Raw genomic sequence first — 27,379 nt, 5'->3', positions numbered from 1 at the left:
ACCCTGATAATTCAGGAATGATCTCTTAAAAAATGGCATCCTTCTCTTACATTAATTCAGTCCCTTGAGGTAGGTGACCCAAAATTTTGGTAGACTTCTTAATGGCCTATGATACTGCAGACCACAATCTGTCCATCACTCTTAAATTTCTCAGAGAATTGCTAGATCCAGGCTTCTACATCTTTTGCTATTTTATAATGTCACCATGCTTCTAGCACCCAACTGCCTTTAGTAATATTTGTCTTAACACACAATCTTAATTTACTACTACATGTGGATATCATCAATCAATTTACTTTCTCTCAAATCTCTAATGAAAATAATAAATGACATTAGAGTTAATCCTAAACCCTGAAGTACCCCACTAGACAACTTGCCCTGTCTAGATTTATCAAATTAAGCTCATCATTATTCCACTCAAGTGTCAGTTCACATAACAAGTCTCAAATCCAAACTCACATGGAATTTTTCCACAACCAGGTCTACTTGAGTAGAATCTACACTTCTACGGGGTTCTGAAAACCAACTACCTACATGTAAACTCATTCAATGTTGTAACATTCAGGTTATTTACATCACTCTCAGAATAACTATTCCATAGGAATTGATTCACATGGAGAGATGTAACATCAGGCAAGTGGTAACGCAGCTGTAGCCAAACGGCTTTCCTTCCCGACAGTTACTATTAAGAAGGTAGCAAATTCATCCCATGTAATATAATGCAGAAAGGGTCTCATGGTTGCAACTTTCTTCACCCATACTTGAGATTATCACTGTTCTGGCCCTGATGAATTAAGCTTATTTTCCACGTGCTCCCACTAAATATACAAAAGTTATTTCCAGAGATATCTAAATGTGGGCAGTAACCACTAGCTAACCATGAGAGAATTGAGCTCAGAACCCTTGAATAAGCAAAAATAGCATAGTTATATTAAACAAAGACTCACAAACAGATCCAAACTCAGAAAAGAAGAAAATACAGTCCTTAGAAGCTCTCTAAAAGCTATTCAAGTATCCTATGCATACTATAAAGAGAAGCAAGAAAGCAGTAAGAAATTGATGTAGCTAAACCAGAGTTCAGTGCTGTGCTGTGCAGATTGAAATCCTGCTCCTGAAAACGTCTTCTGAAAATAGGGCAAGCATTCATGACAAGAATGTTAGAGATCAACAAAGCAACCATAGCCATCACCAACCATGATCCAGCACAACCTTCAGTGTCAATCTGTCAGGAATAAGCTTAGAAAGCAGGTCTTGTATTCATTGTAAGCCACAAAAGTTTCTGATTCTCATTAATAAAATCCTTTTCTTCTGTAAGTTTCCAATATAAATAATTACACATAGAAATATTCCTGTATACATGGCAAGTGTTAGTTACAAAATTTTGGTCACTTCTACAATATTTGGAACTTGACATTATTGGGGGGCAGATTTTTAACTATAAACTGAAAAGTGGAATTCTAAAACCTCATGGCTTCTCTGACTCCTTTCTCATAAAAGACTCAGGAAAAAAATCCCAAATAGTTACTTCTTTCTTGCTCTGGAAAACATCAGTGTGATTTGGAGACGAAAAAGATGATTTAGTGTTTTGGGGTGAGGGCAGAGAAGACAGTAGATCACACAAGCCAGTGTCAAGCAAGGATCAGTGAGCTGCCTAAGGCATGCATGCAGAATGAATTATGAATTGGGGAACATCCAAACACACCTTCCTCTCATGAAAACTGATCTCAGCCCCAAGGGATGGAGAGGGCATTTACAGTAACATACAGCGTTTAGAGCAGTTCAGATTGCTTAGACGGCCCAGTGCCGAGCTCTGGTGAAGTGTATCACCGGCAAAATGCCCTTCAATATCCAGAAAAGACACAAACCCAAGAATTGTTTAAACTATGGATTGCTGCCACAGGACTCCAGTCATGCAGAGCTAATAGATCAGCTGCTGCTACCTTGCTTATCCAAACGCTCAGCTGAGGTTACAGTTTCTCACTATTTTCTTTTTTTAAAGATAGTTATCTTATCATAGGAGCCTAGGATTGTCACGCAACATTTACAAAAGTAAAAATGACATGGGCTGGGGAGAAAAGGTTCCAGCTACATCTGGGATAATCAGATACCTTTTTCCAAATCAAAGCATCATTGTTTTCTTTAACACGTCCTACATCTAGGCAACCCACAATTTCCTTAAGCTCTCTGTCTCCCAGGAACAGTTTACTGTAAATGGTTTACTGTAATCCTGATTATTGACAACCTCCACTGACCGTAATTTCTTCTCTCAAAGAAGATTTGTCAGTAAGTGGTCTGATTTCTCTTTGCTAAAGTCTATAATAACAATGCAAAGTGGTGTGGTTTGGGTTTTTTTTTGTTATATATTCTTTCTACAAAATAAAGTTAGTGTCTCTAAGGGACATTTTAAAAACAAAAAATGAGATTTAAAGAACAGTAACAGCAAAGATTTTTCCGTTTGTTAATTTGGCAGTTTCTGCTTACCTGTACTCATAGCCTGCTGTGATACATATCAGTGAAAGTAAAGTTGCAAATGGCTTTTGGAGCGAGAAGTCTGGATTCCAAGAAAAAACGAGAAAGTCAGAAGTACATGGCCAGAGGTTTTTCTCTCACAACAAGCTATATCCACAGCATGCCATTTCTAGGATAAGAGGCAGTTATTACTGAGCTGCTGAAGAATGGTGCTGATCTTAATGTAAACACTGAAAACAGCACTGTGACCATAGACTTGGGATTTTTCCCCATATGGGAGATCCCTCTGAAATGCATCCTCGACAAAGGCATTAAGTAACCGCCATTAAGTGCAGATTATCAGCTCGACATTGTTTTAGTACAAGGCTGTTTCTCATTTAATATTCAGTAAAACACTTTCACTATGCAGGGGGGAATTTTGTATAGTACTAAAATGGCAGTAAGACTCCTCCTTTCCTACCAGCCTCCATGAGACAGCAAAATGTAATTCATAAACAGAACCTGGCAAAAGTCTTGGAGGGGAGGGACAATAACAACTGGGTTTTCCTGGACCTTTTGTATTGACTGTCCAAATAACCATGATATATTCACTTTGCTTTCAGAAAGGAAGTCTGATCACCTTCAGAAAGCAGAGCCAGACCTTACTGACGTGTTGAATTAACCCTTTAGATAATGCTTCTTTTTATCTGTCACAGATCCTAATGTTAAACATAACAAGAACAGAAAAGCTTCAGGCATTATTATATTCCGCAATCAGAGCTTTTTTACTTACCTATTTTCTTATTTTCATTAATCTGATTTTCTTGAAATCAAGCTCCTCCTTTTTCTTTATTTGTGACCATTTGTCAAATGTCTCTTGCAATGCAAAAGCCATTAGGCAAGAATCCTAACTGTACAAAAGCTTTTAATAAAAGTCTAATGCTTAAGACCACAAATTAGGCAGCTGGCTTGAAAAACTGCATTATAAAAGAGAGGTCAGATGCTGCTTTGTATAACCTGAAGATAAGTGGGAAACCAGCTCTAAGAGGGCAGACAGTGTGGAACACTTAAAATCTACACACACATATATTTCCTAGTTGTTCATTTTCCCACCTGGTTCTTTCAAGATGAGTGTCAGTTAGAAGTATATCTCATCACCAGACTCCAGTTAAGCTACTGGGAGAATAGTCTGCACCTAAGACATTTCTGAACTTTATCTAACATCATTTTTTCCTGACATACTACTATAGGTCTCATACTTGATTTCCAATCCCTGTTGTGCTTTATCTCCTAAGGCAGTGCAGTCTAACTCATCATAAATATAAGATTTCTCTTTGAACTATAAGGGCAGAAAACGTTTTCCACATTTTTAGGTGATAGATCTTTGTTAACCGAACCTAATAAACCCCTTAGTTATTTACCTAACAGCCACTTAAACACGTGGCAAATTAACTCCTGAATTAAAGTGGCTTTTTTTCGCCAACTTGTACACCTGAAATCTAAACTGAACACAAGACATCTTTACATAGGTGCATGACATAAGAAGAGGATGCAAGTTCTTCTTTTGTATTTTTACTGTACGGTTACAGTGAACAAGGACTGGGAAAAAAACATGGTAGAAAACAAAATACTAGAAGATTAAATTTATTCCTCTTGATCTGAAGAACACCATCAGATATCTCTCATATATCCAAAGATCAAAGATTGGGAACTTGAGAGGAGATACAACTAACAAAAATAGGTATGGAATGATGAAGTTATTTACATATCTCAGATACATTTAATCATGCAAAACAGAATGAAAAGGCTAAAGGGATTGGTATTAATAAAAAAGCAAAAGCAAAAATACAAGTCTGTAGTAACCATCAGCCTAAGTAATGTTAGCAAAAAGCCCTTTTATTTTATATAGTCCCACTGAAAGCAACTGAGGTGCATTTATATTACAGTCTCTCAATAAAGCAATATTGCTAAATTTGCATAACCCCAAAGCAATAGTTCATTAACTTATGAACCTATAGAAAACAAAGTAATGACTTATTTTTATAAAAATTGTGTGGTAAATCCATATAAACTCTCTATAACATCTTCAATGTAATTGCACCTACAGAACATTTCTTTAACAGCTAAAAAAAAAAAAATTCAACTGTATTAGGAATTCTTCAGGATGGGTTATCATCCAGCTGCATATCTAACACTGTCTAGTCATCTGCACGTAACAAGATGGTTTCTTTTACAGTTTACATTTTAGAAAATATTTATTGTAATTTGATTTTGTCATAACAGGATTTCTATCTGACGTGGATTTGGTAATGGTTTCATTACTCCAAGATCAATCTACTATTAAATTTTCTTCTTCGGACACTCTGGAAAGGGATCAACAAGACCTCATGAAGACACAGGGGGATTCGGTATCCCCAGTTCAGCAAACTGTGAGTAAGACGGCCCAGTTCTGTTCTACTTCTTCAGAGGCACAAGTTCAGATACAATATTCAGCAATTTCTATACTAAATCTCAGCATACTTAACTGGTAACAAAGTAAGCACTGAAAGTTTTATTCTTGAAGAGTAGAAACCTGAGTTACTCTTCTGAGCCAGTCTTAAGCTCCATGCTAAATTTCTTATTCGATTGCTTAAAAATCCTATTACTTTAAAAACAAAACAGGCAATCCATCTAGCTACTAATCCAGTAAAAATGCTACATTTAGAGTAATTATCATCCTGTTTCTAAAATAAATAAATAAAAAAGCAGACAGACAGGGAGACATCAGAACCTTTTTGTCTACTCCCTGCCACTAGACGATAACTTCAAGCACTTCAGAATTCCTTGGTACTTTTTTGGAATACAATGATCTCTCTCCTGTTGCCTGTATATTCATCATGTTTACCTTTCATAATAAAAGTACAACTGAGAATAGTGTTCTTCATCAAACAACAGCAAAATAACCATTGTCATACTTTTATTATGAAAATTTCAGGTGGAGAATTGACAGCACTGCCATTCATACAGCTTTACATCACGAAATACAGGGGTTTTTTAAAATTCTTATTTAACAAAAGATATCATCAACACATGTATTAGGACTATAGAGGAGAGCGAAGAAGTAAGAATCAAGAAGTTACGAACTGAGCAGGTTCGTGTTCATGTGAGAAGCCAAAAGTGTCATGAGGTCAGATTTGCTTTCTGCAGGAATCCACAACAGAACAAAACATTAATAGCTTTGACATGCAGACCCATGTGCAAATGAATGAAAAAGCTGTGCCGTGTTCCACTCTGCAGAAAGCACTGGGTTTCATGCTAACTTCCCTTTGGGACTTGAAATCTGGTTCTTCCATGAAGCCATATATTCCTTTACCTGTTCTCCTAAAATACTATAAGAGCAAGTAGGATTTGGAGGAGGAAGGTGGAAAGGGACCACTTGATAATCTGGTGTGACTTTTTGTGTAACACAGAACATTACGTTTTCCCCTTCACTGAACACAATAACCTGCTCTTGACTTAAGCACGTCTTCTCAAAAGGCATCCAAGTTGTTACTCATCCTTGATGTCAGGGAAAATATGCGTAATTTCTAAGCTGAATGTGTTCAGCTTCAGGATTCAGACACTAGTTCTTGTTAAGCTTTTCTCTTCTAGATTAAAGAGCACTTTAGTAGCTGCTATTTTCTTTTTGCTAAAGTGCAAAAGGGAAGGGAGGAGATGAGACAGGAAGAAGGTTAAAACGTCTGCCTAGAGCCTACCTGTCTCACAGAATGAGTGTGGCTATGTTAATGAAAGGAAGTGATGTAACTAGCAACATATCTGGCAGCTTGTAACACCATCAGAGAATGAGATCAAGCTTATTTGACTAAACTTGTATATGACAAGACTTGCACTTATCATATTCCTGTCATTTAATCTTTCATCACTTGATCATACATCATCTTTTCCCTGAAATTGTCAGACCAACTAGTCAATAGTCACCTAAGACGTCCTGTTTTTCCAAGATAGTTCAGTCTTCTCAAAGCTTTTACTAATTTACTTTTGAACAGTTTTGGATACAGAGTAAACAGAAAAACCTTTAGATCTTTTAGGGCTTCTCTGCATGAAGGTGGCTAGGACTAGTGATTTTATACTTCACACCAATAATATATTTTTAACGTACTTTTTTTGTAAATAATGAAAATAATAAAATATTTGCTCGTACTAATCCTAAATAAATGCCGATAAATCATTGCAGGATAATCCCAGCTATAACTGCCAAGCATACGAGTCAGACAGCAGGACAGAAAGGAAGAGTTCAGAGTCTTCTCACAGCCCCAGCCCTGCTTCTCCAGCACAGGATCAAATTCATGGGAGATATCCTACAAGCCAAGGAATCCACTGTGGCAAGAACAAATTTAAAGCATCTTTCAGTGCTGAAAAATTCAGACGGTACAGTTACGAGGAAAGTACTGTAGGAAATTATGACAGGTTTCTCAAGAGCAGCAGAAACCCCTTTCACCCTTACAAGAGGCAGATCAGCGAAGATGTCTTCCAGGAAGCACATCAAGCCCTCCCACCAGAAGGTTCACCCTTCAAAAATGCTAGAAGCATCGATGGTTTTGAGGGTCTACCAGGATCTACAGGTCCTGATGAGTCAGAGTCATTTCCTGCACACATTCCAAACATCTCCACAGAACAACCATGGTGTAACAGCATCCAATACGGCACCACAGGCCAAGATCACGGTTCACAAGTCATGGTCAGTATTTTTTCTAGTTTTTTTCCTGTTTTCAATGGCAATAATATACTTTTGGAGTTATTTTCTTATCTCTTAATGTGATTACATGGCCATTTAGTCTCCTGTCAAGTTGCAGGGTAGAGCTCGGGATAGTCATCCGAATTGACTTGTCAAAGTTCCTTTTATGGCCTTTCCCTACTGAAAAACAGTCATCAGAAAGGTGCACAAGGACAAATTATTTTCCACTAGACACAATACATGAATCCTAAATATCCAAATTCTTTCTGACAGCAGGTTTTATATCAGCAGCTGTCATCAACTAGTATTTTCAAGGGACAAAAGTTCACAAAACTGTATTTTTCAAACATGAGGACATGTGCATCTGATTTGTCACAACACCTCGGCTGACCTGCATTTTTCTCGATGCAAATAAAAGAGCAACTCTAAGACATCAGTACTACTTAATATTAAATATAAGATCTGTTTATGGTATGTGCACTGTAAAGGTACCTGGGCTAATTCACATACTGGATAGAGGTGACTGCCTATTTAGGGCAGCATAGAGATCCCTGAAAAGCAAAGTAAATTACCCTCCAGTATCTCCACAAGATATCTCTGCTGTGATCCAAAGTGTAAAGCATATCTTCACAATCTAGTGCAGACAAAAACAATGACTACATCTGCCAGGAGAGGGCCCTAACCACTGGTTCTAAATTGCTGTGAGGCAAAGAATTCAAGGGTTACCAAAAGAAAGAGGGGTTAAAAAAAAAAAGTCTTAATTGGATTAAGACAATTTACCAGGGAATGGAGGGATGTTGTCAGGGTACATACCTGGGGATTGAAGCCATTCAGGTTAAGGAGGAAATTGATCTAAATCTCTTATTTCCTGGATAAATACTCATCTAGGTCAGATGAGTTTAATGTAAAAACTATAAGCAGTTGATGAAAAAAATTCCCATTTTCTTCCCAAATCCCTGGGCTGTGAGATGTAGAGAATGTAAAGCTAGCACTGCAGGAACCCTTTACCAAGTATGTGTGACTACTCAGGAAAAGGCTGGCTACTTGTTAATGTCTCCACTGGTTCAGTCAGCATGCAACTTCAAAGCTCTTACATAGCTTACATGCTGCTGACAGGTTGACATTTCCAAAAAACTTCATCTTATGGTCATCAAAATAGCATGGACATTTATTAATACTGGATTTGCTTGGTGCCAGGATATCAAATCAAGTCTAATATGTACCCCTACATTAATCTATACCATAAAAGACGGTCATTATGGCCTTGCTTTAAAGCAGAAGGATAAGTGCTACTAGTTCCTTGAAATAATAAGATATCTATCACATCAGCTCTCAGAAAAGAAATCCTAGCCATCAATGTTAAGTGGGCAAAGGAACCTGAAGTCAGTCACCAGACCTACAGATAAGGATGCTGCTTAAGACACATCATTCCCTGCACTGTTTATTACCAGCTAGAGCTCTATCTAGCTCTCTGCTTAGCATGCAGTTTGTTTGAATTGCTCTTCTAAAGCACAGTGTTACCACACACACTGCATGGCACACTCAGCATTCTAACTAAAAGACAGCAATATTTAACATCTAGGAGTCTGAGCCCTTAACAGAATCAAGCCCTACATGGAATCCAGGACTAGCAGCTGGGCAGATCTGTGAGAAATTGATCAACTTCTCTATGTTTATTTCCACGGTTGCAGAAATAAATCACATCCTTGTTACATTTCCTATATCTTGATCAAATTCAGTAGTCAGCCTAGTTTGATTCTTCCCTGCCACCTCCTTCCTGTGCATTTTAGACCTCACCCTCTACATAATGACAAAACGTCAGTGTCAGCTTGAGGTACTGACAGTCTGCAAGATAAAAATCAAGGAGTATGAAAAAGAGAGAGAGACAGAGACACATGTGCAAACTCAGGAATGAAAGCTGGAGTATGCAGTTTGTGTATGTAGGGAAAAAAGATAAACAGAAACACATTTTCTGAATTGCTCTTTGCTGGAATTTGGACTGGGATTTTCTTTTTTAAAGTAGTAATTATACAAATGCAGGAAACAATGTTTCTTCTTGTACCACTAGAATATGAAACAAATTCTATGTAACACTGTGACAGAATCAAGTGTAAAAAAGTAGTAAGTATAATGAAAAACAAATCAGAACTAACAGAATTTACTCTATTTTAAATTGAGGTGTTTTCTCTAATAACTCTTTCCTTAAACATTTTCTAGCAGGATTCAGACATCAAGCTTAGGACATCCCCACTGGAAGGGCAGCCTGGTTTGTATTGCTATCAGCCTCAAGTGCAGCAGATGTATTGCCCCTCACATCCTTTCCATCAGGTCAGTATAATATGTAGACCAAAATCCCCTGTATTTCTAGCACTATAATGGTATAGTAGTTATGGTAATAATACAAAAAGACAGATGAAATAATACCTGCTAAATTTGTGTTTGCGGGGCCATGTTTGTGTACGTACATTTTGTTTATGACAATGAGATCTTAAAAGAACCACAGCTAAATGCATTTTAAAATGGTCATCCAGAAAAAAAAAAAGAAAAAGTAAACAAAACTTGTAAAAATGGAATCTTGGTACTGATTATTTATATTTTCACCATTATGCCCAAGAAAACTGGTTTTGAAACCAGATAAATTATTAACATAACTGTTGGCATTTCAGGATCTCAGGGAATTAACCGTGCTTTAAATTCAGAATAAAAAATTAAATAGATGCAACTGTATACTTAAAATTCAGACCTAACATAGAAAAACACTTTTAAAGCAAAATTTTAACAGCAAGATTATGCTTGCTTTCCTTGTGCTTGATGGCACACACATCTCTTTTGCAATCTTTTGACTGTTACATCATCCCCAGTGAAAGATTATTCAGCTGAAGCATAATTGACAATAATGCTGATGATGCATGAGAATGCACAATATTAAGGTTGTTCTTCCGTAATGTAACCATATTATTAATACTAAAAATGCACAAGAGTAACTGACACCTTGTTTTTCTTGAGTGTGTTTAGATAGATGTCTTTTGAATACATGTCAGTTCATATTTTCAAAGCAGTATACACACAGTATCTTTGTAAAATCATACATATATTCCTTAATCTTACATGTGATCCTAGTACATATTTATAGAGGTTAGCGAGTGTGGTCTACTGAGCTTTGAAAACTTGGCATAAAGGGAGGGTGTGTATTACAGAAGTAATTTTCATGACTCTGAAATGTCTTTAAATAATTTCCTTTACATATAAATGGTGGTGCTGTTCAATGCATTGAAATTTTCCTCTTTTATGCTCAATTATCTGCAATGTACAAAATTTTCAGTAAGAAAGACATTTGAGGAGATAAAAATATGCTTGAAACACCCTATCTAAAAAACAAACAAACAAACAAACAAATGAAACCCCAGAACTTATTTAAGGTGAGATTAAAGCAACGAGGATTTTTCAGATATATAGGCAGAAATCCAAACACAAAAATAGCACAACTACGAGAACTCCCAACCATTAGAACTGAATTAAGTTAAACTTACAGGAAATTCATATATATAAAATATTTGAACATAAAAGCTCACACCTGAGTTACGACTCCTTTGATTGCAGTGACTGATGACTGATATTGTAGAATCAACTGTACCATCCCATTCAACTTGCTCAAGAAGTACAAAAAAATGTGACTAACAGAGCAGTGATCTAAAACTGTGCAAAGAGAACAAAAAACAGGTTGCCGTATATTTCATTGAGATTGTTAATTCATATGGTGTTACCAGTCTGAGTCATTGAAATAGTAATCATACCATTCATCATCAAGATTTAGTCCCTCACGAGGAAAAAGAAAGGTTATTTTTGGCATTGCTTTCTTTAATAGGAAATTTAAGTAACTTCTGAAAACAGATGGTGAATGACCATAAAGAACAAGAATAGACATATGTCTAATTGTACTATCATTGATGAAATGAAATCATCCATCACAGATGACTTTTTAGGAATTTCATTTGTTAGAGTTTTGTAAAACATTACTAAGGAGGAATGAAAGTATTCCATACCACAGTAGTGGATTTTCATATTTTAAGTGTGTATTTCTTATACTTATAAATCCCCCACTCGTCTACTGAAACTTAAAGGAAGTTGTCTCATTATTACAGTACATAACTCCTCAGATATAGAGAGGAATAAAATAAGGACTAACTGTATCAAGCATTTGGAGAGCTTCAGGGACTTGACAGCCTTTCTGAACTTCTAGTGTCTGGGACAGTTAAAATGATCAACAGGATGGTGTGGCAAGGCAGCTCAATAAGCACCCTCAAGTATCAACACTTGCATGAAGTAAACTTCTAAAATCAATTTCCTATTACTGTCATCTTTCTCTTCCTGCTCCCTCAGCTGCGGCCAGCCCCTGACCACTAACTGGACTTTGTATTTAAATCAGCTTAGGAACTCAGGGGCACAGAGGTTCTTCTCCAACTAGGTATTGTGCAAGGACAGACCAATTTGCTTAGGGCATCCAGGTACTACTGAAGTTCACATAGTTTCAATACCACGGGCTTTTTGCATCCACTGTCCTTAGTGCATAGCCTTGTAAAGCTTGAGAAGTGTACAGATGCTAAATAGATGTGAGAAGGCATAGATAACAGAATGAAGCAGTTCTCTTAAATCAAGTCAGGAAATATGGCTAAAGAATAATCTCACTCCTGGCTTTTTCTTTTACCTATTTACTGAACCTTTTTTTTCCCCCACTATAATGTGGCAAAAAGGTAACTATCTTTTAAGTTCTTATCAACACCAGCAAAATTAATTTACTTGTTTTTTCTTGTTAGCCTAAAACTCAATAGAAGTGATAAAAGGTAATAATAAAATTTAACTAGAATAAAAAGAAGGGTGATATTACACTACCATCCTAATTTACAAATTGATTGATTTTATTATTGTTATTTTAGAAGAAAAGGGTTCCAGATGAAGGATTAACTTGCCACAAAAGCTCTGCTGCAAATATAAACTAGTTCCCCACTGGGACTGCAGTACAGACATTGTGGATGTGCCATACATCTCACACACAGTATAAATGTCAGGTTTGTGCGTTGCTTTAGCAGAAACTCCAGTTAGCTTGTTAATTCATTTAAATATTTTTTAATATCTTTATTCATTCTGAAGCAGGCACCTTCCCCCTATCACTGCTGATTTGATACCAGTACTATTACTATACATTGCCATTAACCACATTCAAAAAACCTACAAAATCAAAGCTGAAATACACCTTCTGGGAGTTGCTAGGCAAGACACAACAAGCACTAAGAGGAAAGTCTTCCATCCACCTGCAGGCTGGCACTGTGACAGATCTCTTACATGCAGCAGGTTTCTGTTAGACTTTTCAATATTGTGCTTCTTAACATTACTACAGTAAAAGTATGGCAACATGTTCTACTACTCAGAGGAAAAAAACAATGGGTATAAGCAGCCAAAGTCGTAACAGGTAGAATTGCTGCCCGTGTGCCATAATCAGATACTGGGAAATGAAAGAACATGTGATACAAGACTGAGAAGAAGTGGAATAACATCTTTTGCATGAAGCAGCTCCAGTATTAATACTTAGCATTTCAAACTTGAATGGAGCAGTGCAATTTAAATCACTAGGAAGTTACACTCAAGAGAACGGGCCCTTTAGCCTGAAGTGAAGGATGTTCAAGCTACGCCTCACTTTTCATTAGAGGGATGAGAGAGATCAACTCCTTCGTTAATTTTGTCCAGATGATAAAATGGCCTCACCTTCCCCTTTGCTGGACACAACAGAAATGATGACTCATAAGAAAAATTACTTCTTATTGACCTGAAAGAAATAGGAGACACTTACTGAAGTCACTTACCCACCCACCATAAAACACGGACACCTTTCATGCCAGTTGTGCGACTGTAAAACCAGCTCAAGCCTGTCATACCAGACCATTCCCCAGCCTCTGTTCCCTCAAAAAGGAGTAATGAAACCAATAAAAGAGAAATAATCCTTAAAACGCCCAGTTCTTGCCTTTGGTGATGACATCACAACCAGTCCCATCTTAGTATTCTTTCCTTTCAAAGAGCCACTAAAACCAATAAAATCAAAATTATTGCATGAACTGCCCAGTTTTCTAGTCTGGTGAAAAAATCTACACACAATGCAACAAAGCAGACAGCACAGAACTGCACACGGAAATGAGTTCATGGCTGCTCTGGAGACTGTAGTTCTGCCCAGTATTTAGTTTAACAAGGCAGGACATGATTAATTATGTACATCTCATTTCTTTCACCCTGCTTACTGTAGCAAACAAATTAGTGTACTCAGTATGTTTTTCCACATTCCATTTCAGGCAGTTCAATGTTAGAAAGATAAAAGCAAACAGGCAAAAACTCAAGCAACAACAATAAAATTACTGAGAAACTGAAATAAATTATTCAGAATCCAGAATAAATAAATAAACTATGAACATTTTGCAAGCATGTGATAACCTCTCACAGGCATTTTATGGGGACAAAGACCAAGAGCAACAGAAGCTACTGGTCCAAAAATAGGAATGACAGTAAGAAACTAAGAAGATGTATAAACTAATTACCAAGGAAATTTTCTCAACAAGGCTCGAAAGCTACACTATAATCTTTCAGAGGAACCATAGAAACCTCATGACACAGGACTTCTAGAGCTAAGCAGTAAAACACTAGAACAGGGCTCAGCAACCTTTGAGTACTAAGGAAGGCATGCAGGTAGATTTTTTAATAGCATATGACATGATTCCTAATTTTGGCCATGCCCTAGCACTGGCATCTGGAAAGATTCATCTGTAAGAGGCAGAAATTCCTCTCACACTGAGCTCTGAGTTCAGTGGGAGCCTTTGCCTCACAGAGAGCCAACTGATGGTATCTAACTTTAGCAGGGCAGTGTTTCTTTGTTCTTGAAAGTTGCTTGCCAGCAGGTTTAAACTGTAATTTGGAAAAGAAAATTATGTGACCAACTGCTGTGTTAAAAAATCGAGAGCAAACCTACAGAAACTCTGAAGTAATCAAGGCTATCTATATGTATTATCTCCCCTCTTTCACCTATTTTTTTGCATTGGCATTTTTCTATCTTGGTGATCGCATGATAGACCAGCCACTTATTTAGTATGTCTTGAGAGCTGGACAGGCTTAGAGAGCTCTTCAAGAGATACCTTAGCATTTCAGTCTCAGGTAGCATTCTGCTGCTTGTCCCTAGGGGTGGGGTGAGGATAACATAAATGCTATCTGATTTTAGGTGTCCTGGCTATTCTTTTTAGCTTTCTGATATAGAAAATGGGGGGGAAAAGAAGCTGCTTGAGGTGGTGGTTAACAGCACTTAAACCTACAGCCTCTTGGAGAAGCCTGTTTCTTGTCATTGACTATGAGGGAACCTACACAGAGTAGCCTCACAGCTTCAGCACAAGTCAGGCAATATGAAAACCACCTATGAGAAATGCCTGATATGCCACTCTCCTGATCCCTGGAATGACATGGCTAATTTATTCTAAAATAATACATTCACTTTATATATATTCTGATGCCATTTGTCCACTAAAGCTTTCTTTGTTGTTTGGGTTTTTAACTGCCTTGCCTAATAACAGCATATTGAATGGTTGCTTTGGGTTGCTATTGTCCTGGGAGTAGATTTTATACACTTTGAATTCTTGCTTGTTTGTATCCCTCTCCACCTAAAAAAAACAAAAAAAATCATACAAACCCAAACAAGGCTTAGTCAAAACTTCCCTGTTTCTTCCTATATTTTTAGTGGCTTTACTTAATAGGCTTATTTTTCTGTGGTGCACATTGTTTGAAGTACTGTATTTGGGGGGGCAGGGGGGTTATTATTTATATAAATAAAATTACACCATTCACTTACTTATCTGCATAATGCAATGTTCAGGGGAGGCTGAGCAGGCTAAGATACTTCAACTGCAAAAGAGATGGCTGAAGGGAGGTATGCTTTAGGTCTATAAAATTATGACTTATCTGGAGACAATTAATAGGGTACAGTTACTCCCATTTTTCACAAGAACTCAGTAGCATAGCAGGCAATAATAAAAGAAAGCACTTTTTTTACATACTTCAGTTTGGAACACACTGCAACAGGATCTGGTAACAGCCAACACATCAGTAAGTTCCTCCTCATACATGCCCCTTTTCCTCTACTTCTTAAACATTAGCTAGTAATATTAATGTTTTCCAATGCCATCCTAGAAAGACTTTAGGTCTGACTTGGCATAACAGCTATTACATGTAGGCAGAGGACAATATTCTCAGAACTTAATACTTTAATACTGTTACTAAGAAAGAAATATTTTTGAGAGCTTGTTGCTAAGTCAAGTAACATCTCTTTTATTGTATCATCAGTATCCCTCAGGAGGCAGCTATCCTGTGACTTATATTACTTCTTCACACTACCCTTACCAAAGAATTGCTCCTCAAAGCAGTCAAGAATCCCAGCAGCCTCTATTTCCCAAACCCATCTACTCCTACAGGTAATAAAATATTTTTTCAAGTCCTAATGTTACAGGAAATACACTGTTTACCCATGGCCTATTTCCAGCATCATTTGCAATAACATGCTTACTCTTATTTGTCTTGTTCTGAGTGTGCTCTGTCCTGTTTGTATGAATCACAAGATGTTCCAGACTCTGGGGCCAAGGCAGAGGGAAATGAAATGTTGTAAAGCGTGTGAACAGTCTTGATCACCCCCGCAAAAGCTAGACATTTCTCTAATACAAAATCTTAGGTGTTGCAAATTTCATCAGCACAAGACTAATCACACTTAGTTGTCTTTCCAGGACCTGTATTAAAACTAATTTTTTCTCCAGTTACTAGGGCAAGGAAATGCCTAGAAAACCTATCAGATATGCCAGTCACCACACAGGTTTAGCCCCCAAATAGCAGTCTAACAAAGCAGATCAGAAAATTAAATTTTAATTATACCTTCTGTCACTGTCAGTTTGGTATTCTCTTTGTGGCCTTTATCAGTCTAAGCATTCAAACACAACCTTAAATAAATACACACTAGCAGGATTTGAAGGCTGTGGTCTTGATTCCACTTTCTATTACTTTATTTTAAACCCAGGTTGGACCTTCTATATGCGCTTTGAGAACTACCTCTAGAAGTTAGGCAGTGTAAGGAGCTTGCTTATAAACAACTGAGTGGAAACTTTAAGCATCATTGGTATTCATGCTATGACAGTGAAAGCCAGAGTAATTACATGCACTGTGAAAAATAGTCTTTCTTTCTGCTTCTGAGGAGTGAAGCAGAACAGGCTAAAATACTTTTCTTTCTCTCCCTACAGCATCCTGATCTTCATGGCACTCAAAAACAGCAAGACAGGGAGTTTGCCAGTCAGTGAGATCTACAATTTCATGACGGAACACTTTCCTTACTTTAAGGTGAGTTCCACAGGGAGGGGGGGAATCTCTCTCTAAGCTTACCTGGCAGCAGAGGGAATAAGGGAGGGGATTCAATCTATGAAAAAGGATAATTTCTTAGTAGATTAATATCAAATCAATTAAATGCTATATACCTTCATGATCACAAACTACCCAGCCTTTTAGGCCTAGGCAGAAATGTGAACATGATATGTGGTAATATTTAACACAAAAAAGATATTAAGAACTGTTCCAACTTTGAGTTGGTGCAGCTAACAGTGGCCATTCCTCACTAAGAACTCATAAAAAGGATAAATATTTTTAAAAACACATCCATTCCTTCCTCTCAGATCTCAAATACAGGCAGAACTGGTCTTGTGGCTTCCTCTGACATCAATAGCACCTCCAGACTCAAGTGGAAGCAGAGGTTCAAGGTTATCTTGCTCTGTTCTGGAGCTGGGATATCCATCTTAGGCAACTCCATCAGTTGCATGCACTCTACAAAGGAAAGTATAATATGTGATAAATGGTACTAAGCTCATAATTACCCAGTAATGTTGGTGAAGGTAAGGGTGTATGGTTTGCAGCAGATACTATTGAAATTTAAATCCATGCTGTAAGAGAAAGGTTTCTTGCACTTGGAATGCAAGTGGAAAGAGATTAGTCAGCACATGATCCAAGAGCAGAAGGATTACAGTTAAGATTTTAAAAAGAGCTATAATAGAATCGTCAACTGCTGCTCAACCCAGAGCTTCGTTATTGCTGATTCTTCAAAAACATCTCACTAAAAGTCCAGATGAGGTGACTGCAGCTGTTAGTAAGGCCCAAAAATGAAAATAAAGCAATATGAGTCTGTCCTGTTTCTTATTGCAAATAAACATGCAGCAATTAAACCAAATTTAAAGCAGCTACAGGAAGGCAATTCGAACATTTGTATTAAGAAAAGAACACTAAGAATAACTAAAAATAAATGTTCCAATACAATTTGGCAATGGTTTTGGACACTAACTGAGGATAAATAATGCCCACCAAAAAAAAAAAAATAGAACATGTCAGTAATCAGAGAAAAAGAATACACATCATGAAGGAAGAATGTTAGCATCCATTATACTTCTGTATTCCCAGATTTCAGCTCAAAGGAATCACTAGCTACTCTATTATTTGTTACAAGCAAGAGAAGGGAGAAAAAATAAAGAAACCTACCATCATAATTCAAGAAGTATCCCATCACAACATGACTGGTCCTAATCCACCGAAACAAATCTGAAGCACTCCAACTTTGTTAAGTCACAGAGACACAACTGATTTTTAGGCTAAACACACATGAAATTAAGTAATGATACTAATCTAAATAGGGAAAGGAAGAAGGGTAGAATGGCACATGACAAGAACATAGTAGCTGTAATTTTTTTTTCATTTTCAAAACAAGAATAAATTTCAAGATTTGTATTTTGTCCCTAACAGAAGATTAACTCTATTTTCCATGCATTTACCACTAATTGCAAGAAATATTAATAATCCAAAGGAAAATAGTTTGAGAATTGTGAAAAAGGTCCTGGGTCACAACATCTTGAAATTGATACTTTGCAGAACTATGCTTCTTAGCATAATGCACAAATCATGTGATCTACAGCAAAGTAATACATTCTTACTGTTTTCTGGAAAAATAGCACAAGTTTCAAGCAGAGGTGGGAATATCAAAAATAAGTTTTACAGGCATGCCCACGTTTATTCATCAGACCAAACTGAAATTAATTCTCCTTTGTCTTACAACACAATTGATTATAAAATTAATTGGCAGCTTGCAAACCAAATGCTGCTGCTGCCAACACGCACAGAATTCCTCAGACACAAGACTGTGGCTCTATCAGGTGTCACCTTCCTGGTCCTGAAGTTAAAGTTATTCTGACACAGCATAAACATCAGGGAGATATACATCATTTCCTCAACTATATATTGTGTGTAAATATTGTGTCTTGTATATACTGTGATATTTTGCATGTAAATGTGTATAGATAGGTGTGTGTTCCTATGTCTGTCTGTGTGTATACATAGAGACGTGTGTATACATATGCTCATCTGTACAGTAGGTACATTTCTACCACAGCTTTAAATAACTGTTTTATACCTAATCTAAACTTTTCCCTTCTTACTTATCAAAACTTGCCTGTTCCACAGGTAGGGGGTTTTGGTGGTATGGTTTTGTTTGGGTTTTTTTCTGCAGATCATCATGTCTTTTTCTTAATTCATTTAAAAATTGATGAAAATAAGGTTACTGCCATCATATGCATTATAGGAAAAGAATGGTACAGGGGGTACTACTGGAACATTCACTATTTTGTGATGGCTTTATTTTTGCATTTTACTTACAAATACAGTCAAATGATTGACTAGTTCCATCCCAAACATCCTTAAAATAAGCAGGGGAGAATAAGCAAGCAAATATTATGGTTACGGCACTAAGCCCTGTCTACTTCTGGTTTTTACAGCAGCCCACAGAATTATCAATATATGGCAAAAGCTAATATCCTCTATCCTCCCTTTTCTGGAGAGTCTTCAGCAAGATAAAGTAACATAAAAATCGGCAAAGAACATTTTGTTGTTGCTACCAGAACTCACTAAATAGCAGGATACAACAGGGGGAGGGGAAGCAATTTAAGTTGGAGAGAAACAGAGTACAAGTGTACACAGAATCTTGCTGGGAGACATTGGATGATACAAGCCTAGTCAAATTAACCTGTATTCGCTGCCACAGCAAATTTAGTTTCTATGATGCAACAATCTCATTTCTAGTTGAAACAGAGCAATCCAACTCCTACGTCCTAAAAAAAACATCTACGCAGCTAAAGTTGAATTACTCTTTGATGTACCTCTCCCTTCTTTTGAGACCTAGATTTAAAGAGAAAGGGTTTTGCAAGATCACTGAACTCTTTAAACTTCAAGAGGCGGTCAGGATCAATGGGTCTGTACAATAATATTTTTTGCTTGTCATCCTTTTTCTTCTTTGTAGTGATTAGTGAGTCTAACAGAAAGCTTTAATCTTGTTAATTGGAGTTATTGCCAGTGGTCCAAGAGGTTAGAAAGGTCTGTGGTCTGACGGAACTCATACCAGCAAGCATTCTCTTGCAGTGTCCAACTCCACACAGCTTCATTCACACTATGCAGAATGCAGCAATGGCAGAAACGAGCCACAGCAAGGAGATTCCAACTACACGAGAGCAACTTCAGTAGCCAAAGCTCAGTTCATTAACAGACAATCAAATGCTAACTTAAAAAACTGGTGACAGTTGTAACATGAACATACTGCTGGAGTGTTCCTTCAGGGCCTACCTAGGTAAACGACTATTTTTCCGCTGCTCAGCAATACCAAGTGTAATGCAAGAACCTGTTCAACTCTTGGCAGCAGTCTCCAGAATAAATCCATGTCTCTACGTCTCTAAAACTACATCATAGTTTACACCCCCACACATTCTGAAAACCTCTGAGAAACACATGCCACTCCCATCTTCTCTGGTGCTTAGCAGAAACACTAATTATCCTGTCTAGATACAGGCAGAGGTATATGTAGCCTCATGTGCAGGGCAAGAACCATGAATATTCTTTCAGGTCAGCTTATTCAGTAGCTAAGTACACATCTTACCTAGGAGGAACAGTTTTATTTACTTTTGGAACTGCCAGAAAGAAACTTGAATATGATCTGCAAGGGAGAAAAACTGATTCATCATCTTTAGTATTACCCTATGGCAGAAAGAGTTTTAAAGGGGTTGTTTGTTTCTAAAATAGAAATGCACATTGTCTCACCTATGGGACTGGCTAACAGAATAGTGAAATGCTGACATCAGGTGGGCCAAAAGGGTAGAAACTGTGCTGCTATGAAAGGAAAATAGTTTCTTTTTCAGTAAATACCATGTATTTAATTTCCACAGCTAATTATTTTTTTAATGAAGAAAGCAAGTATTAAATTTGACCCTCAAATTCTTCAGTAAGGCTTTTAACACCTTAACCCACAAGACAGGCCTTCACAAGCTAGGAAAAAAGAGATTTTACATTCCTGATAAAAGTAGAATTTCTGTCAAAGTATGTTCAAAAATTAATGGCGTATCATATGAAAGCAAAAATGGAGAAAAGTCCATTTATAAAAGGTGGTCTTAGAGGAAATCTGTTACACTAGGCAACAATTAGAGAAACTATCAAAAAGCTGGCTTTCTATGAGAGAAGGATCCCTATTAATAAAACATAAAAATGGAAAGGAAACTTAATGCACATAAAAGGGAAATTTTAATTTTTAACCTCTTTAAAAAGGCTATGGAAAATCATATTTATTTCTTGTGCTCTCTGTTCAATAATTCTCTGTGGTTGTTATAAACAATTGTGACAACAAATATTTTGCACCCATGAATATGAATCAATAGTGGCACATAGACAACTTCACGTACCTTTCAGAGAGTTGCTTAATTTCTTTTAATTCTTATGACACACAGATGAGGATTTTTTGGAAACAAGAAAAGAAAAAGCATCCAAAATTGATTTAAAAAAAAAGAAAAAAGGCCTCACATACACTAGTACTGAAGATCATTCATTGTAATCCGATGAGCTCTAAAGTCTCTCTCTCTCTTGAGATTTCTCATCTCTGCAAATGCAGACCTTTTGGAAAGAATATCATTTGACTGACACAGGTAAAGCTACAATTTTTTGTTTTTTAACTGGTCTTATAATGACAGGGGAAGTCTAGCTGGACTAGCAGTTACATCTATTACAATGAAGTTGGGTTTCTCCGATTGATTCCTGCCATTATGTAGCAAGTCATTTTTCCTGCTCTTTTTTTTTTTTTTTTTTTTTTAAGATTATAGTGCAGTGGCAATGAGCTAAGACAGTTCTACTCAGATATGTAAGAAACAGCATTGTACAGTACTTAACTAAAAGGAAAGCAAGGAGGCGACACATCAGGAATTTACTATAGGAATCTTCTGATATGAACGTGCATACTAATTTACAAAGCCTTAATGTGATGGGCAGTATCTTCCGGCTACATGACTAAGTAAGCAGAAATGAGTGAAATCAAATAAACAAACACCAGAAAGACTTATATGCAATGAAAGGATACAGTGCCATTTCTTCAAGATCAGTATTTCAGACTGGCAAGGAAACAGGCATATCCCATCAGAATCTGAGCATGACTGTTTTGCTGGGTATTTCCCTCTTCATCCTCTAGAGCAATATTCATTTTCAAAGTTCTTCTACAAGCAATCAGGAAAAAAAAATTGTAAAAATTAAATTGTATAAAGAGAGAGTTTGCACCAGGTTTTCTTCTCTTTCCATTCTTGCAGTTGGATGCGAAACTGTCTTCAGGGGAAGGAGGGAATTTTGTTTCCCTCATTGATCAGAAACAGCCTAAATAAAATAGAGGAATCATTTTAATGAAGCTTATATGTATTGTTCAGTTTGAAAGAACCTGCCAGCTTCCACTACTGAGTTAAAAATAAATGCAAAGCAAAAAGATGCAGTGATCAGATGTAGAAACCTGTATCTCATCTGTAGGGCTTGTGATTAAACCATTTGGTTATATAATTGGCTAGCATACAAAGTTACACCTACAGCAGCATGCTAAAATTCTTTTGAAGTCTGCCTGGACACTTAATTTGAGTCCAAGTAGCACGTAGTCCTTCAATTAAGTGTTTGAATTTTTTCTAGGTGTTCCAAAATAGATAAAGATAGATTTCCTGTTAGTTCACAGTTCTAGAATATAAGTCTTTACACACTTAATTCTTGTGATTTGCAAACTCAGTCTTAAAAATTCAGCAGCACCTCTGACAAGGCCAACCTTCTTGCTTAGAAGATCGGTTACTATTTTATCTGATTCCTCTCTTCCCGCACAACACGACTGTAACATTTTTGTGGCTTCCTTCTAACATACAAGTTTCATATTTTAGAAAGTATAATCTAAACAGCATTTCTTATAATCTCAACAGTCAAAACAGAGAAATATATTTGTATTTTTTTTTCCTTGAAGTGCCATTCTTAGACTGGATTTGTTTTTCCAGACAGCTCCAGATGGCTGGAAGAATTCTGTACGCCACAACTTATCTTTGAACAAATGCTTTGAGAAAGTTGAGAACAAGTCAGGCAATTCTTCTCGGAAAGGCTGTTTGTGGGCTCTGAATCCAGCCAAAATTGATAAGATGCAGGAGGAGCTTCAGAAATGGAAGAGGAAAGACCCAGTTGCTGTAAGGAAGAGTATGGCAAAGCCAGGTCAGTAATATGTTAGTGCATTAGATCTCAGACAGCGGTCCCCAGAACTTTTCTTTGCAATAGGCACCAAGCTGTATAAAAGAATTTATACATGATTTAGGAAAGCATTTAAGAATTTTTACTGGTTATAAAGGTATTGGCAAAACAATTAAAAAAAAATCAATAAAAAGCAGAATTAAATAAGACCTGGTTTTGCAGGAGTGTTTTCAAATAGGTACAAAGAAGCTCCATCAAGAAAACATTCTCTCTTGACAACTCACTAAACTTTAAGATAAAAACAACACTGAATAAGTACTACAGAATAAAATCTGAAATTAACTGATAAATATCCAACCATTAAACACAAAAATGCAATTTATTAAGTACTCACTTGGCACTGATAATTTAGAAAAACATTTCAGGCTTTTGGAGTTCTTATCGTATATGGGCTAGCACTTTTGTTTGCCATTCCACTCACACATTTCCTGAGGAACACTAAAATTCTAGCTGCAAGCTATGAAGATTAAGGCTCTGTTAGGAATAAGTAAGTCATGGACTTTTTTCTTGTTTTGTAGAAGAACTTGACACACTGATAGGCGACAAAAGTGAAAAGCTGAGATCTTCAATCATGTCCTGCAGTCCGACTGGTGTTGCAAGTGCATCCCTTTCCAGACAGATGGCAGTCCAATCCCATTCCTTATGCGAGCCCTCTCTTTCCTCCGGTATACCACAGCCATTACATAGTATCCACGCATCAGGAGCTCTACATGTCAAGAGTCCATTACCAAATTTGCTCGGGGGCCAACAGACTGCGTGCTATACATCACCACAGGGTTTTCCTCAAATCTCAAGTACATTAATGCAACAGTCACCTGATCCTCAGACCCTGTTTCCTTCTGGGGACGCTCAAAGTGAACTCAGAACTCAGCCCAGCATCACCCAGGATTCTCCACTGCCGGCTCAGACCCCCCCCATGTGTGGTGTGAAGATGCTGACAGAGCACTCTACAGCGAGGACAATGCAGGACACGCTCATGCAGGAAGGAGATCTCAGCAATGATATCGATGCTCTTAATCCATCCCTGACTGATTTTGATCTCCAAGGTAGGTATCGAAGGCATTTTTATTTTGTAGACTCAGCCTTATTACACCACATCCCAAATGGCATAAGATGCATTTATGTCCTTCTTTTTTAACTACTTGTCCTTGCCAGTGCTACAAAGACCAGCTTACTAGGTTACATTATTTTGCACAACATGGAATTTTGCATTGTATCTTTAAAAAGTTTCCCAAGAAAACTAAAGATTTAGATCCAGAGTTTAAAAAGACCCTGCTTACTCTTGACTACGACTGCTGATATTAAATACTGCAAGACAGTATTTACAATGTATTTTTTAAACTTCGACATATTTTCCACTGAAAACTGCTCAAGCACAACTATTTGGTGCATAGCAAGAGAGTTGTCATATAAGGAGCACAAAAAGAAATAATTTTGATTGAATTAACATGTTAACATTTTTCTTTATCAATATTTATTCAAACACCTTCCACATCTTTGCTCAAAAGAATGCTATTTACTCCTTCACAAGGCATTCATATGATCTACAAACAATTATATTTTCTAGGGTGTGTTCTTAAATACTTAGTCATGTAATTCTGACAGTAAAGTTCCTGATATTAAATAATTTAATCATCTTGAACTGACAGGATTTTCAACACAGTTTTCCATGCAAAAATAAGAAAAAAAAACCCCACCAAGTTTAAGAGTGTGTGTGTGTGTGTGTGTATATTTATATATGTATACATATAAAACAAAACCTGTGGGTTCCAAATGATAAAGCTCTTGCTGCACTAAATAATATGCAAGAATTGCCTTCCTGCACAGACAAAAAGTGGTGCACAAGGCAACCTAAAAGAGAAAAAAATGCAGTCTTAATAATCTACACAACTCGATGAATGCAATTGCCTTGCCATTGTACTATCACAAATAATCAGCAATCCTGCCATGCCCAGATTGTTTTACTAATATAAACAACACAGTTTCTTGAATCCTCAGCTTCTTTCTCTTTCAGGCAGCCAGAGCTCACATTCCATTCATTTCTCTTAACCTCTTTCCATTTTATTCAGTTAATCTGGAGCATGCTCATTTGTGCTGTGAATACTCTGTATACTTCACCAATATGGTACGATTCCAGTTTCACTCTGTCCTTGCCCTTTACCTTAAATTATTTAACCTTATCTAGGCTTTTTACTTTCTTTCTTTCTAAAATTACCAAATCTCAAATCAGAGGTCCTAGAACTTAAGACAAGGCCTGCATACTTGGAGCAAAATCATTATATACACACATACATTAAAAAAAAAAAAAATGAAAAAATTAGAAAAATCAAAAGGGCTAAGTATTATCCCATTAGATAGTCTGCAGATGGTGGGTATAGCATTGGAGCAACAGTCTCCCTGCCACCAAACTTTTTGGTACATGTCAGAAGAAAGTAATATTTCAGATCTTTTGATTTGTCAGGTCAATCACATATCCAGTAATTTAGTTTGCAATTCAGACAACACTACACCATAAGAATACAAGAAGTCCAGTTGTGGAGCAATATTTGCAGATTTGTCTCATGGAAGAGCTAATGGCATTTTACATCTTATAAAAATAACAGAGGCAATTTCCCCTGTCAAAATTAGTCGGGGGTTTTTTTCAAATAGAAATTACGCTTCATAAGGATACATTTGCAACAGAATCTTGCCAATTATCAAGTAAAATAATTTTGTTAAATTAATGCTGCTTTCTCCCAGATTTTAATTTATTATGCAGACAAATAATAACTATCTAAACAATCTTTTTCCTTTCTCAATCACAAGTGATTAAGAGTACCTACACATACACTACTGTATAATTATGACTTCTCCCATAAAACAATGTTTCAAAAAGCATATATAAAGAAAGTCGAATCAATCCATTTTGTTTTGTTATAGGAAATCTTTGGGAGGAGCTGAAAGATGACAGCCTAGCTGTGGATCCCTTAGTTCTCATTTCATCATCCCCAACGTCTTCCCAGTGTTTCCCTTCTCACTGCCAGATGGATAACAGCAGCAGCAACAACGTCAACATCCAAAACGGAACTCCACACAACAACTTACCCGACCTACAGCTCACTACTCTTTACTCTGCCTTTATGGAATTGGATACAGTGTCTCCTGCCTACCTAAGTAATTCTGGATCCAAACCTATAGCACTAATGTGAACCACGCACCAACCTAATTATTATTTTGTCAAAGTGCAGTCCTAACCATCACACACACTTACCTATCTGATTTATGTCAGCTGAAACTGTGTCCATCGGAATAAGAATAATCTTTTTCCAGAGCTCACCTGCAGGATATGTAGCTTTACTATGATAATTTTCTACAGACAGATACTAAAAAAAAAAATTTAAAACTATTTAAAGATAATATTGTTAACGGCTGAACTGGTCAACACTGTTTTATGAAGCCACTCATCTTTTGCATCTTCCAGGAACAAATGACTATAACAGGAAAACAAATTATTTACTTTTTTCTTCTTTTTTTTTTTTTAATGAAAGCTGCTTGCAAACACAGAAGTCAAAACACACAATAATCTAACTTATTTCTTGGAGCCAATGATGGCAACAACATCTGCCACAGACCACTCAAAAAAAAAAAAAAATCCACACATTAAAACATTTATAGTTCCCTTGAAAGAAGTTCTGGTTTTGGTAAACAAGAACATAAACTGAAAATTCTGCAAGTATTAGAAGATAGAGGACTAGCTGCTGACAGACTAAACCAAAGCAACAAATATACTTCAGTGAAAAATCTAAGTTTTACTGTGTTTAAAAAGAAATTTAAAACCCTGCTTTTTTAATAAAAAAGAACAAAACAATTTAGTAGAATTTTTACTGGGCTGGAAATTATTCACATTCATTCCTCTATTTTTATCCACATAAGCCAAACAGTAAGATGAATTATTCAACAATTAAATCAAGATTTTGAAAAATGTTAATAAAAAAGAGAACAATAATTGTTGCAGTTAGCCAAATCCAGAGAGCATCTCTATTTGAACATCCAGCTGGCATCTGAAACATCCAACATGGTTTATTATGATGCTGAACTAGCCCTTGCATTAGGATAGCATATGGTTCCAAACATGAACTAAACTAAGGAATTTCAGTAGCCAGTTTCTCAGGAACACACTTCTCTCTCTGATTTACCATAAAGGTGCTGCTTGTGACATGACAGAACAGTATTTTATTCCAAGTGAAGCAATCTAAAGACAAAGCAATTTGGAGCAGGAACCTTTAACAACACTAAAGAATATAGTCTACAAACCAAAAAAATATCAAAGTACACTTTCTTGGTTGACATGTCTATTCACATATTATGGAAACTCAGAAGAAACTAAGCAGGTTACAATTTGAGTCAGACTGAGCCACTTACACTACAAAAAAGCAGCAAGGAATTACAAAGAAAAGTACAGACCGGGTAGAACAGCGAGATAGTATTGTTAAAATACATGCATGCAGGTTTGATTAGCCTGTTTTCTTACAGCAAGGTGGGAGTACTGCCAGTTAAGATTGAAGCCAA

The 27,379-nt window shown here is 36.7% G+C and overlaps 1 protein-coding gene and 2 long non-coding RNA genes across 5 annotated transcripts in view; 1 reads left to right on the top strand and 2 right to left on the bottom strand.

The window, feature by feature from the left end:
• Positions 1-6,738, bottom strand: part of LOC138686750 (uncharacterized) — a 36,283-nt gene extending 29,545 nt beyond the window's left edge. The window contains exons 1-2 of the long non-coding RNA XR_011326067.1: positions 6,629-6,738; positions 2,482-2,638 (exon numbers count right to left, since the gene is read on the bottom strand). This is a non-coding gene — a long non-coding RNA (uncharacterized lncRNA). The remainder of the gene's footprint in view (positions 1-2,481; positions 2,639-6,628) is intronic.
• The window catches only part of FOXN1 (forkhead box N1), a 42,278-nt gene extending 15,590 nt beyond the window's left edge, over positions 1-26,688 (top strand). For 2 of the 3 annotated variants that reach the window (XM_069791235.1, XM_069791236.1), the window contains exons 2-9: positions 4,732-4,877; positions 6,662-7,165; positions 9,380-9,490; positions 15,530-15,657; positions 16,471-16,567; positions 22,588-22,795; positions 23,350-23,877; positions 25,751-26,688. In XM_069791235.1, the coding sequence (XP_069647336.1) occupies positions 4,758-4,877; positions 6,662-7,165; positions 9,380-9,490; positions 15,530-15,657; positions 16,471-16,567; positions 22,588-22,795; positions 23,350-23,877; positions 25,751-26,019 (1,965 nt within the window). In that variant the 5' untranslated portion in view covers positions 4,732-4,757 and the 3' untranslated portion in view covers positions 26,020-26,688. The remainder of the gene's footprint in view (positions 1-4,731; positions 4,878-6,661; positions 7,166-9,379; positions 9,491-15,529; positions 15,658-16,470; positions 16,568-22,587; positions 22,796-23,349; positions 23,878-25,750) is intronic. The other variant, XM_069791237.1, reaches the window with a different exon arrangement.
• Positions 16,336-23,356, bottom strand: LOC138686749 (uncharacterized). The gene is made up of 4 exons (XR_011326066.1): positions 23,166-23,356; positions 21,651-22,768; positions 17,750-17,817; positions 16,336-17,044 (listed from the first exon to the last, which is right to left on the bottom strand). It is a non-coding gene; the product is annotated as an uncharacterized lncRNA (long non-coding RNA).
• Positions 26,689-27,379: the final 691 nt, after the last annotated feature.

This window comes from Haliaeetus albicilla, chromosome 9 (assembly GCF_947461875.1).
Source record: "Haliaeetus albicilla chromosome 9, bHalAlb1.1, whole genome shotgun sequence".
Taxonomy (NCBI): Eukaryota; Metazoa; Chordata; class Aves; order Accipitriformes; family Accipitridae; genus Haliaeetus; species Haliaeetus albicilla.
The sequence above is the reverse complement of the archived record's forward strand: the minus strand, read 5'-3'. Positions and strand labels throughout refer to the sequence as shown.